Here is a 12,833-nt window from a genome sequence, read left to right as displayed (position 1 = left end):
CCAGGCTCTAACCAGAAAGATTCTGATTTAGTATGTCCGTGGAGAGATACACAAAACTGTATTTTCAAAAAGTTCTAGATGAATCAGAGGTAGTATTGGAACCACTGCATTTAAGCACAAGAAAATATTAAAAATAACTGGCCTTTTAGCTTAGTATCAGCAATATCATGCTTTAGCTAGGTATACATATTAGAATCAAAATATCAAATCAAGATGTGAATTGGCAATAGACATATATATCAAATGTAGGTCAAGGGTGTGTGCGCTTTCAGAAGGCTTAATTAGTTGTATTGGAGCAAGCCCCTTGGGAGTCACATATCCAGTTTGGAGCAGCTCATCTCTTTACAGTCTCACAAGATTTTTAGGAAGAGATAAACATTTAGAATTTGTTTAGAATGTAAGTGATTAGAGAGATGCTAATGAGGAAATAAAAGACCACACTACACATATAAAATGTTGAAGAGCTCCTGCTCATAGTATATAATTGGAAGTGAACATCCAAAGACTTGAGTTTTAATCCTGGTTAAACTACTTACTACTTGTCAGACTCTGGAACTTATTTTCCTGTTTTGTAAAATGAGATGGTTTAATATATGATTACTATGATAATTTCCTAACTAGACTGGAGACAACATTTCCCTTGTCATCGCAGATGCTCTAGAGAATTACTGTGTCAGGTAATTTCCTCTATATCTATTATAAGTCTTGGACCCAAATCTGACAGCAGCAAAGCTGATTATATTTACTATTTAGCTATGTGTCCACAGAGCCCCTTCTCTAGGGCCTGTATTTGAGATCCCTATGGCCTATGGGAAGCTATCCATATTCTGAAACTCCTGTTTCTACATTCTAGGAATCCATCCTCCATTGAATTCAGAGATGAATATTTGTTATTTAATGAAGCAAAAACTCCAGAGTTTTGTGTTGCAGGCTGAGTGCAGACTCTGGGAGAAGAGATGGGTTCAACTTATGTTTGTTTTCCTCCTCAGGCTCTGCAGATGGTGTAGGGAGGAGGTTGCACTCAGCCCCTGGCCTTGGTCTCTCAAAGACCCCAACAGCAGAAATGGAGCACAGTCTCCATGAAGCCAACTCAGTGTCTGCTTCTCAGGTAGCCACCTCAGGTTCTAGAGTTCTGGGCATGGGGTGGTGTGTTGGGAAAGAATTACGGGGAGATATGAGTGGCGGGGTTGGTGATAAGGCAGGGCATAGGAATGTGGGGCTATTAGAAGAGAACATGATCTATGATTGGGCTTCTTTTGAGTGAGAGGAGGTTGCCACATGGCTGCTGCTGCTAAGTTGCTTCAGTCGTGTCCGACTCTGTGCAACCCCACAGACAGCAGCCCACCAGGCTCCTCCGTCCCTGGGATTCTCCAGTCAAGAACACTGGAGTGGGTTGCCATTTCCTTCTCCAATGCATGAAAGTGAAAAGTGAAAGGGAAGTCGCTCAGTCGTGTCCGACTCTTAGCGACCCCATGGACTGCAGCCCACCAGGCTCCTCCGTCCATGGGATTTTCCAGGCAAGAGTACTGGAGTGGGGTGCCATTGCCTTCTCTGGCCACATGGCTACTACCTTTCAAATATATCTAATTCAGATCTCTACTAGTGAGTCCTACTTACCCTATTCTCTCCCATATCCCTCGGGACAGAGTCTGTGGGAAAACCACAGGTCTGATGTTATGTGTCTGCCTGTGTGTCTGTGTGTTTGAAGGCCGCACCTTGCCAAGGCCCCAGCCGGGAATGTGGGGAGGATGATCAGTATGGTGCAGAGAACTTTCGGCGCATCTCACGCAGTCTCAGTGGCACCGTTGTCTCAGAGAGGGAGGAGGTCCCAGTCTCGTCCCACAGTTTTGTAAGTAGAATCAGGGTCTGTCTGTTTAGAGCATCTTCTTTCTCTTGCTAGGTAAAAATGTACTGTGGGTGAAGGGGCAAGAGAAATGGAAGGTTGTGATTTGGGGAAAGCCATGTGCACTCAGCAAAAATGAGGACATGGAATCATTATTTTTTTTGGTCACACATTCACTTGGAGCCCAGAAGAACGTTCTTTCCCTGTAGCAGTTCTGGAAGGTGTAATGTAGACTTCCTCAGGATGAGAAGAGTCCCAGAAGCCTTGAGAGGAGTCTCTGAGGAGCCATGACTGCTGACTGGGTCAGAATCCATTGCACTAATCAAAGGAAAAAGAAGAGATGGGATGACGTCTTGTTTTTCCTGTTCTTCCCCATCCTAGAAAATGACCCAGTGGGGTCCAGTGGGCTTTCAAGCTGAAATGAAGCATATGCATTGGCAGCAGAAGGAAAATGATTTAAAGTCCTCATCTTTGGGGCATTTCATATAGAATTAATGCAGTAATCTACAGATGAAAGGGACAGGGATATCCAAGTCAGCAGAGATCAGCAAACTCAAATAGTTTCAGTGGTTGGATTTCTAAAATGTGCCTTTTGAGAATTTCATACACTTGCCTGAGGCAACTTGAGATTTTATTAAAGTATAGGTCAGGATATAAAGCACCAGTAGTACATTGAAGCTTGCTCACCATGTCAGTTTGATAAAAATTTTAAAAAACAGGTCTTAAATATGTGGTATAAAAATAGAAAAGTACAAAAAGGAAAACTAAGTCTCTTCCACCAGTTCTTCAGATCCAGTTTCTTTCCCAGTGACTACCCAAGAGGTAGTCATTTTTTTCCAGTTTATTGTCATAAATTTATAAATAGCTCTGAACAGTTGGCCACTCTTTTTGGGAAAGGTGGTCTTTTCTGCCCAGCATTTGTTCTCATATACCTTTAATGGCAAGTTGTTATTTTCCTAGGAGAGTTGGCTTCCTTTTGGCCTGACTTCTGTATCATTCATTGATTCATTGATTCATTCTTTTAAACAAATGCTTTCTGAGCTTATCTTCTAGGTATTGTGCCGAAAAATGGTGTTGAGTGAGCTAGATACAGTCCCTGCTCTCTTGACTTTACAGTCTACTGGAGGAGACAGATAAACAATTATAATATAAATATGATAGGATTTGATGCTATGGAAGCAAAATAGAGGGGATATCTAAACCAGGCTTGAGGAATCAGGGAAGTCTTCCTGGAGAATTAAAATGAATGTAGCAGATAAAGGGGACTGAAGCAGATATTAACTGAGTTAGAAAAAGCTTTTTGGTGTGGTATGATTAGAGTCTGGCGAGGGATAAATGGAGAATGTTGACAAGTGAGACTGTTAAGACTATAAACAAGGGTCATCTCATGAACCATAGTAAGGAGTTTGGGAGAATAGAGAGATGTGGACATATTGGAGAGTCAACTAGGAAATTAAAATGTTTGGTGCCTACTTGCCTGGAAATGGGGAAAAGAGAATCAAGGATGATATCTAGGAATTGTGGGTTGATGATGATAATATTTGAGGGAAGAAAAGCAGGAATATATTTGGGGGGCGAGATATGTGCAATTCTGGACGTATTAAGCTTGAGTGGAGATAGATATCTGGTAGGCTTTTGATTCTGAGACATATAAACTTAAAATTTAGATTTGAGAATCATAGCCACTGAAAAGAGGAAGAGAATCGCAAAAAGAGGAAAAAAAAAACCAGGACATATCTCTGAAGAGAATCAGATTTAAGGTTCTTCTTTTGAAGAACCCCAAAAGGAGACTTGGTAAGAGGCTATAGAGATGCAGAGAGGACTGGCATCTGGTCCTTAGGCTACTTGGTAAATGCCTACCGTGTGCCAGGCTGTGTTAGGCGCTATGAGCACACACTGCTGAAACAGCACAAAGTATCTTACAATTTCAAAAAAGAAATAAGATACACTGGCATATAGATTATTTTATTTAATATATTATTTATTAAGTGCCTATAATAATCCTCCAGGAGCTGTTCAAGGTTATGGGGACACTGGAGTGAAAAGAAATGTATTCTAGTAGGAGAGAAAAGACATTAAACAAGTAAACTCCAGACAATGTGTGATAAAGAATAAAACAAAGCAAGAGGCTAAGGGGTAAAGAGGTAATAGTGGTTATTCTCAGGGCTGGTTTTGATAGAGTAGTGAGGAAAATCAGCTCTAAGAAAGTAACATGTGATGAGAGACCTCAGTGATATGAAGGTGTAAGCCATGGGAAGAGCATTCCCAGTAACAGAAACACAAAGTGTAAAGGCCCTAAGGTGGAATAAGCTTCGTAGGTTTGAAGAACGTTACGAAGGTTGGAGTGTAAAAGGCACAGGAATGGTAGGAGATAAAGGGAGAAAGATCAGCTTTGCCATATCACATGGAACTTGCAGGCCACACTAAAGGAGGCTGTGGGCTGGAGATAGGAAGACTAAATTGGAGGCTGCTGCAGTGGTCTAGTTGACTTTAAATATAAAACCTGTAGGTAGAAATGACAGTATATGGCATAGGCAACTAATGGAATTGTGGATTAAAAGTGCAAAATCAAGGGGAGTGTCAGTATTTTGAGTCTAGGTGACTTAAGAAAATACAGTACCAGAGGGAGGAGTTGGGAAGAATGTTGGTTCAGTTTTGGACATGTTAGTGTCTCATATATTAAAAGACATATTTCTGAGACTTTGCCACATAAGTGAATGACAAATGAACAAAGTAGGTCATAAGCAACAGTGGGTACAGACTTAACAGGCAGCACCAAAATGGAGACTGGAGTGTAGCAGTAACAGGAGAGATGGAATAGAGAGTTTCTGACTGGACATTTAGGGAGATATTAGTTCCCAATATCTGACTGTATATTTAGGGAAATATTAGTTCCCAATATTTAGAGTGAGTGTAGAATTTTTCCATCTTTTTGGCTTTCTGAATTTCTCTCTCATTTCTTCTCTGTTTTACACGTTTATTAATTTTTTTAGAGGCTTCTGTTATTTTTTTTTTTTTTAACCACACCACACGTCTTGCAGGATCTTAGTCCCCTGACCAGGGATTGAACCTTGACAGTGAAAGCTTGCAGTCCTTACCACTGGATAGCCAGGGAATTTCCCTCTTCTCTATTTTTAAATTTCTATCTCATTCTCTAATTTTGATAGTAGCATTAAGGACTTTGCTAAAGACCTTGATTGGGAAAGTGAGGGTTATGAGGAAGACATATTAAGAGAAGAGAACTGTACTTTGGTGTCTTAAGTTCATAGTGGAGGATGTTTCACAGTCAGGATGTTTCCTAGAGGGGCTGATGGGAAGAGTGTCGAGTAGATTGGGTCCATCTCTAGGTTAAGGAATGTTTGTACTCTAGTTCCTTCCATATCCCCCTGCTTCCCTCACTGTGTTTACCCAACCATAGCCTGCTGTGTGTTAATCCTCATCTCTATGTTTTTTTTGTCTTGTCTCATTGTAAGGATTCATCAAGCGTGAGGAAAAAGCCTTTGGAAACCCGGCATCGTTGTTCCAGCTCCTCTTCCCTCCCTGTCATCCATGACCCTCCTGTATTTCTCCTTGGTCCCCAACTCTACCCACCCCAACCACAGTTCCTGTCCCCAGATGTCTTGATGCCCAGCATGGCAGGGGAGCCCCATAGACCCCCAGGTAACTCTCCCCAAATCTAATATTATGTGCTGGAATGTAGTACTTTTCCAGGGACCTGGAAGAATCAAATCGGTGCATCTGTTGGGGGGTGGGGAAGGGGAAGGAGGGTCCTAAGGTGGAGTTGTAAAGGGAAATGAATTATTGCTTTAAAGATCAAGCATTGATCTTGATGAATCATGACTGAATCATTTCTTGGGCAACATGGGGTCTAGACCAGAGCTCCCAGAATCTAACTACTCATGAAAATGAACTGCTTCAGCTGTGATAAGATATGATTTTAACTGACCCAGGGAATTAGTACCCAGTCTTTAGGATCCCCCAAAACAGGAAATATCATCTCTATCGGCTGTTTTTCTCTCCTTTTATCCCAAGTCTCAGTTGAGGGATGGTCTAGGAGGATGAGTAGTGAATGGCAGACTTGGAAAGATCCCATGCACAGAATACCCATGCCACGTATAGAGACCCAGACAATCCTGGGGAAGGTGGGCAGCATCCGTCTGGCTTGCTTTGACGCTCCACAGCAAGATTTGTTCCATTTTCCCCCTCATGGACCAAATCTACAATTTGAGGCAGTGATTCTTAATGAGAAAGGGGAGGTGCCAGTGGCATCTACTGGGTAGAAAGGCCAGGGATGCTGCTAAACATCTAGCAATGCACAGAGAAGTTTCCTTGCACACCCCTACCCTACTCCTAAGACAAAGAATTATCAGCCCCAAATATCAGTAGTGCCAAAGTTGAGAAACTTGTCTATGGGTATAAATCCCCAGGGAAAAGAATCTTCTTAGACCTGAGTAGTACTGTTGATATTTGTGCCCAAATTTTAGGGAGCTTTAGATAAGCAGGGCTTCTGGATAAATGGACTTCTTATTACTCAGTGGAGCTGCCAGGTCACCAGCATCCTTTGAGAGTTACTAGAAGTATCTGATCATTAAGGCAGCATTTATTGCAACTTGTTCTGCACCAAATACTACAGTAAATACATGGGACAAAGAAGGCAGTTCTCTGCTCTTAAAGAGCTCAAAGTTTCAGTAATCAGGTATATATATATATGTGTGTGTGTGTGTGTGTGTGTGTGTATAATACAGCTATTGATGGAATTTAAAAAGTAAAAATGAGAAGTACTGTTTAGAAGTGACATTTGGAAAATTAGTTATTTTGCTTCTTTTAAGTAAAGGGGAATCAATGTATAGAAAAGGCATTCTACATTATGTATGTGGGAGTAGTGCAAACAAAAGCAGAAATCTTGGAGAATGAACACGAATGTAAGCAGACACAGTTCAACTGGAGTGAAAGTACCATGTTAAAAACTGAGTGATGTTTTGGAGTGGTGGCTCTAAGGAGTAAAATTATCACAGAGAACATATATTTGGAATATCAGAGAGCCATTCATGTATGTGTGTTTGTGTCTGTCTGTCTGTCTTTTGGAGGACAGATTATAATGCAGTGAGATAGGAGTATGGCAACATCCAGGAGACTGTTTCATTTGCACAGATTGGCAGTGACTTGATTTTAATGTATATTAAGAATTTTTTTAAATGACATTAAAAGCAAAGCTAGGTTCCTTCTTTCCCTTATTTGTAAGTTTTTAAAGAGGCGGGGAGTTGAAAGGAACAGCCAGGAATGGTCCTCTGGGAAGGATAATGGTTTTACTGAAGATGCTCAATCTTTGGGTTTCTTTTCTCTCCCCAGGAACTTCGAGGAGTGTCCAGCAGTTTCTGGCTATGTGTGACAGGGGTGAAACTTCCGAAGGGGTCAAGTACACAGGAAAGACTTTGAACTACCGGAGTCTCCCCCATCGTTCCAGAACAGATGCCTCCCGGGGACTGTGGTCAGAGGCCAACCAGCATGTTGGGGCCAGATTCCTGACTACTCCAGGGTGCAAGCCTCAGCTAACCCACACTGCCACGCTACCAGAAAGACACCAGGGCCTTCAGGTTCCTCATGCTCAGTCCTGGGGGGATCTTTTCCATTCACCCTCCCACCCTCCTGTTGTTCACCCTGTGTCGCCACCATCAAGCAGTCTTTGTGTACCCCTGAGGTCAGCTTGGAATTCAGGTCCTGTTCCAGGGTTTCGAGCCCCTGGTCCTCGAAGAGTAGATATGCCCCCGGATGATGACTGGAGGCAAAGCAGTTATGCCCTGCCATCTAGGCACAGGAGGACAGGGAGAGAGGAGTTTCTGTTTGTCCTAGCAGATGCCCCTAGCAGAGAACAGATCAGGGCTAGAGCCCTGCAGCACAGCAGGTGGTAAGGGTCACCCCTTTCCTCTCCTGGAGCCACAGCTTTCTCTGTTAAACTGTACTGCAGCAGAATTGGTACCCTGCATCCCTGCCAGGGTTGTGCAAGTCTTATCTCAACACAGAGTTGGCAGTTTCTCCCAGGGGTGCCAGGAACCCCTAAGGAGACCTGGCTCTTTGAGGGAATATTTGAAACTTCAATTTCCATTCACCTAGCAAAAGGAAGCAGCTGCTGTTTAGGGTTTTATTTGATCCACTTTAAAGATGAATCCATGTTACTCTGGACACCAACCATTCATTAGGATCTTAGGGTCACCATTTTATTCTTGAATACTCTAAGCCCTCATATTCTGTTCCCTGTTATATTACCAACTTCTATGCTTTGTTTTATCCACCTATCCCTATGATCCAACCTTCTGTCTTCTCCATCCCTCATCCTTGGCGGGACATGTAGCCCTGTAGTCTTGGTCCTGACCACATCATTCAGGCTAGCCCACCTGCCCGGACTGTCAGCCTTCCCTCAGCCCCAAACCTTAGGCCTAGAATGTGGGGCTGCCAACATAACATTTACTCTTCAGAACAAATGGGAGTCAGGCACACTAACATACCCTCCTGTCCTCAGCAGCACAGCCATTACTGCCACTTGCTCAGTCGCCGCTGTAAACCCTCAGAGTCAGCTGAACTATTTTAGGGCCAAACATACTGTTTTTGTAAAGTATTTTTCATTAATAAATCTATAAGATAGTTCTATTTAATTCCTTGTCATTTAATTGTCTATTTGATTCCTTTTATATTTTCTTGCTCTTTTGTATTGGGCTGGGGAAGCAAGAAATAGCAATTCCCAGTGGCCTGGGGCTCAGTATATGGCTTTTGACTGAGTGAAAGTGAGGAGCCAAAGAGGAGTTGAAGACTGGTTGAAGGGTATGTATTCAAGGTAGGAGTCAATGAGTCCTAATATGGAGTGACTTTCCTTGTTGTTATTGCTGCTAGTATATTTTCTATCCCTTTCCTGCCAAGAGGCACTCAACACATTACATACTTTCTCCTTCACTCCTCAGGGAGATTTTCTGGGATTCAGACTCCTCTTACAAACTCACTCCTGATCTAGGTACCCATTGTGCCCTCCCTCTACAAGTTTATCATGTGCCTCTTATCCCTTCCTTGCTCACTTCATATGGCTGCCCCTTCCCTTCCCTCCAGAATTATATGGCACTTCCATGTAAGAAAGATCCAGTTTCACCCCTTCCTCACTCGAAAATTCATCTCCCTCTAAAAAATAATATGTGAGCTCCCTTAGCAAACATTACCCACTGGGCATTTCTCTTTTTCTTAGATTATTCCAGCTCTCGGGATCATTAAGATTGACAAGTCAAGAGGTAGAGAGATGGTCTTTAAGTCGTTTGGACTGTTGCTTGCCTGAGCACATGTAGAATTGAGCAGGAGGATGGGCAGGCATTTCTCACTCTATCCTACTTGAGTCCTATGCCGTCAAGATATATAGATCTGGGACTTCCCTGGCAGTCCCGTGGTTAAGACTCCGCGCTTCCACTGCATAGGGCACAGGTTTGATCTCTGGTTGGGGAACTGAGATCTGACATACCTCTCAGTGCAGCAAAAAAAAAAAAAAAGATATATAGATCTTAGGATATTCTGATCCCTGCTACTGATCCAGTACCTCTCCTGGGGTTCAGTTCAGTCGCTCAGTCGTGTCCGACTCTTTGCGACCCCATGAATCACAGCATGCCAGGCCTCCCTGTCCATCACCAACTCCCGGAGTTCACTCAAACTCATGTCCATCGAGTCGGTGATGCCACCCAGCAATCTCATCTTCTGTCATACTCTTCTTCTAATAATTATCCATTGAACAATCATTTCTTGTCCCAATACTCCCTTCCCCAAGAGTGTACATCTCTTTAAAGTTTCCGTAGAAAACCTGGGCCCACATTCTATCGTAGAGGTATTTCTTATGAGGAACTAATTTCCAATTCCCTATTGCCTTCGAAATCTCTTTTCTCAGTGAATTAAGAGGGAGGCTGTGTCCTTTTCAGGTGAATTTCGTAGACTCTTTGAACATCTGTGACAAAACCCTTCCTTTCCTCTTACCTGTTTTGATTCTGAACCCTTGGAGACTAGTCTGCTCTACCTGCATTCTTTGCTTTCAGACTCTTGACAATTCCAGGCTCTAAACACAAGGGCCAGATTCTCTCTCAAACTCCATTCTGAACCGTTGCTTCGCTCTAGAACCTACAACGCTTCCTCTAGTTCTTCTGTCAGTTATCAACCGAAGTACCCGGATCTGATAGTCAAATTGTTATACTTTTTTTTTTTTCTCTCTATTTGCGGGAGATTCTTAGGTTTGGTCAGGTCTCCCCATCTTTCTAGGAGCTCCATGAAAGCCGGTGTCGTGCTCCCCAGCACTCATTCACCGCAGGAACTAGCTACAGACAAATCATCTCTCCTCACTCTTTTATTTCTGCTTGCCCAGAATTTTAAGCTGATCCCTTGGCATGGTCTTGTTTCTCTCCTAGCTTCAGTAATTTTGCTCAAGTCCCTAGAGCCTGCTCCGCCCCCGCCCCCGCAAGCGCGGTGCATGCCGGTCTTAGCCCCTCTGTAGGGAAAGAGGGTCCGCCATGTTCCCCGGCGGCGCCGCCGCTTGGCTCTGGTAGCCGCCGCCCCCGCCCCCAGCCCCGCCCGGCCCAGCGCGTAGCCGAGCCCCGGGCCCAGCATGGCCGCCCCGGAGCCGGCCCGGGCTGCACCGCCCCCACCCCCGCCCCCGCCGCCCCCTCCCGGGGCTGACCGCGTCGTCAAAGGTGAGAGGTGGACGAAGCCCTGGGGGCCTGGCCTGATGAGATAGCTGTGTGAGGGCGGGCGGGAGACCGTCCCCTCCGGAGCGGGCCCGGAAGGGCGGGCGAGTGACTGGCTGCCTCACTTGGGGAGTGGCCCCTGGGCGGGCCCCTGCTGGGCTGGGCTGAGTCGGTGGCGGCGGCTCCGAGGTCTCTCGCTTGCCTTCGGGCCGTGGCAGAGGTTTCGTTCTGTAGGTCTCCTAGCTGGAGGGGTGAGGCTACTAGTCGCAGTGAGCCTCTTTCTTTTCCTGCCCGCCGTGTCAAAGCGGCCCAGAGGCCGCGATTAGCTTCCTGCACCGCGACAGCTGCACGCCTGGCTTGCCGGGGCGAACGGAGGGGCTCTGAGACCTTCAGCCACGCGGGGCTGGGCGATGAGCAGTCAGAAATCACCTCGCCTTTGGCCCACGCCTGCTCCCCTGTGACAGCCATCCGCCCTATTCGCGCCTAGTTAATGCCAGCCGCAGGGGTTCGCACTCGGCCCTCAGGTGTCACCCCGCGCGGAAATTGGGGGAACTGTATGGGATTGGACAAGGGTGAAGGGACAAACCAGAATTTGAGGGCCCCGGGTTTAAGTGCATACCAGATGAAAAAAAGACAGTTTAAAAAAAAAAAAAAAGAGCTTCGGGGATAGGAAGAAGCATTTACTTAGAACCCGCAACACTGGTCAGAGGGCAAGAGGGGTTAGCCCTCCCGTGCATGCAAACGCCTACAGACTCCCCCTAGAAGAAAAAATTAAATATTTCTCAGCTGGTGCAGAATTTATGATTGTTTAACTACAACAGGTCATCACATTAATTTGAAATAGAGAAATTGAAGGCTAATTTAGAATTGCTTAAAATTTCCATGCTTTCTGGGAGAGCCCATCAGCTTCAAACCCTGCTGTGGAGGTGAAGAACATAATTTGAAATGATTTTTCTTTATCATGTAGCTTGGTCAATAAATTGAAGTCATTTTAGAATAAAGTTTTCTTTATTGTATCACATTTATTTTTGAAAGATAGATACTTCTTTTATTTGTTTTATTTATTTCATTCAACTTCTCAAACATACTGGCATAATGTTTAAACACTGTTAGCCCAGTTTTGGAAATCTGACTAGACATGTTTCCATTAAAATATTTAAAAACAAGAAAAACTTTTTGTTCTGTGGTTTTTATCAATTCTAGCCTCCTTTAATGATAATACTAATTTGTATCTAGATTTATGTAGACAATTTTAAAAGCTTAATCGTGTATATATTCGGGCCAGGCATCAGCTGAAAAAAGCTTTTATGGAATCCTTGTCCCAAGAAGTCTTTTGAAAAAGAGAAAGAAAAAAGATTGGCAGTTCAGACATTCATGCTATCTTGAAGTTTTGTTGGGTTGGGAATAGGAGACATGAGCTGCCTGTTAATCTTCTGACAGTATGCCTGTGCTGTGTTAATTTCCCCTGGCACTTTTCACCCTACTATTAGATGGGACAACCAGTCACATTTCTGAACAGTAAGTTTATGCTGTACTTAGCTTGTGAATCTTCTTGTTTTTTTTGTCATTTATATGGTAATGTTTCCCTTTTACTGCTTTAATACAGTAAAAATAAGATTCCAGACATAGGGCATATTCCTTAGGAGTGGGTTGTGAATATAAGACATAGTCATATTTGCAGTTTATTGGTATGAAATAAAAGTCATTTGATTTAGGTAAATGGGAGTTTGTTGATATAGAAAATCATAGTCGAACTCTTGGATATAAGGTCCCATGTACTTAGTAGTATGCTCTTCAAGACAACTTTCATTTCTTTATGGAATTCGTTAGCCAGTTGGAATGGCAGATACGGATCACATGCTTTAGAGACAGTGTGCAATAGACTGGTTAGTGATGCTCCAGGAGTTTTTGGCTTCCTTGGAAGTTACTGGGAAACTTACCTTTCATTATAGAAATCTTTTATATTTCATTTTCAAGCTTCTTTCTTGCCTTCCTCAGTAAGTAATTGTAATATAATGTTGCATTTGATGATAACACCAGTTTGCTGAAGCTATATAACCACGGTGCTAATTCAACTTAAGTTTAACTTGTTACAAATCTAGATTTAAGTCTAGTATGTGCTAGTTTTGCACCATTTCATAGTGGTAAGGTTATAGAGACCATTATTGGCATTGAATATAAATAGTATTTTACTCCCTGAAACTTTCCCCTGTTGTTTCAGATTTTATACTCTTACACTTCTAGCCAAGAGGCCTGTGTTTTATGGTCACATAGGTTTTAAAGGGGAATAG

The 12,833-nt window shown here is 43.5% G+C and overlaps 2 protein-coding genes across 20 annotated transcripts in view; both read left to right on the top strand.

The window, feature by feature from the left end:
• Positions 1-8,493, top strand: part of USP54 (ubiquitin specific peptidase 54) — a 130,009-nt gene extending 121,516 nt beyond the window's left edge. For 12 of the 13 annotated variants that reach the window (XM_070781921.1, XM_070781922.1, XM_070781914.1 and 9 more), the window contains 4 exons: positions 990-1,108; positions 1,709-1,849; positions 5,317-5,503; positions 7,193-8,493. In XM_070781921.1, the coding sequence (XP_070638022.1) occupies positions 990-1,108; positions 1,709-1,849; positions 5,317-5,503; positions 7,193-7,752 (1,007 nt within the window). In that variant the 3' untranslated portion in view covers positions 7,753-8,493. The remainder of the gene's footprint in view (positions 1-989; positions 1,109-1,708; positions 1,850-5,316; positions 5,504-7,192) is intronic. The other variant, XM_070781926.1, reaches the window with a different exon arrangement.
• A 1,879-nt stretch (positions 8,494-10,372) lies between these two features.
• Positions 10,373-12,833, top strand: part of PPP3CB (protein phosphatase 3 catalytic subunit beta) — a 47,919-nt gene continuing 45,458 nt past the window's right edge. For 2 of the 7 annotated variants that reach the window (XM_070781935.1, XM_070781934.1), the window contains exon 1: positions 10,373-10,548. In XM_070781935.1, coding sequence (XP_070638036.1) covers positions 10,464-10,548 — 85 coding nt within the window. In that variant the 5' untranslated portion in view covers positions 10,373-10,463. The remainder of the gene's footprint in view (positions 10,549-12,833) is intronic. The other 5 variants (XM_070781936.1, XM_070781931.1, XM_070781930.1 and 2 more) reach the window with 5 other exon arrangements.

The sequence above is a fragment of the Bos indicus genome, chromosome 28 (genome assembly GCF_029378745.1).
Source record: "Bos indicus isolate NIAB-ARS_2022 breed Sahiwal x Tharparkar chromosome 28, NIAB-ARS_B.indTharparkar_mat_pri_1.0, whole genome shotgun sequence".
In the NCBI taxonomy this organism is placed as follows: domain Eukaryota; kingdom Metazoa; phylum Chordata; class Mammalia; order Artiodactyla; family Bovidae; genus Bos; species Bos indicus.
The sequence above is the reverse complement of the archived record's forward strand: the minus strand, read 5'-3'. Positions and strand labels throughout refer to the sequence as shown.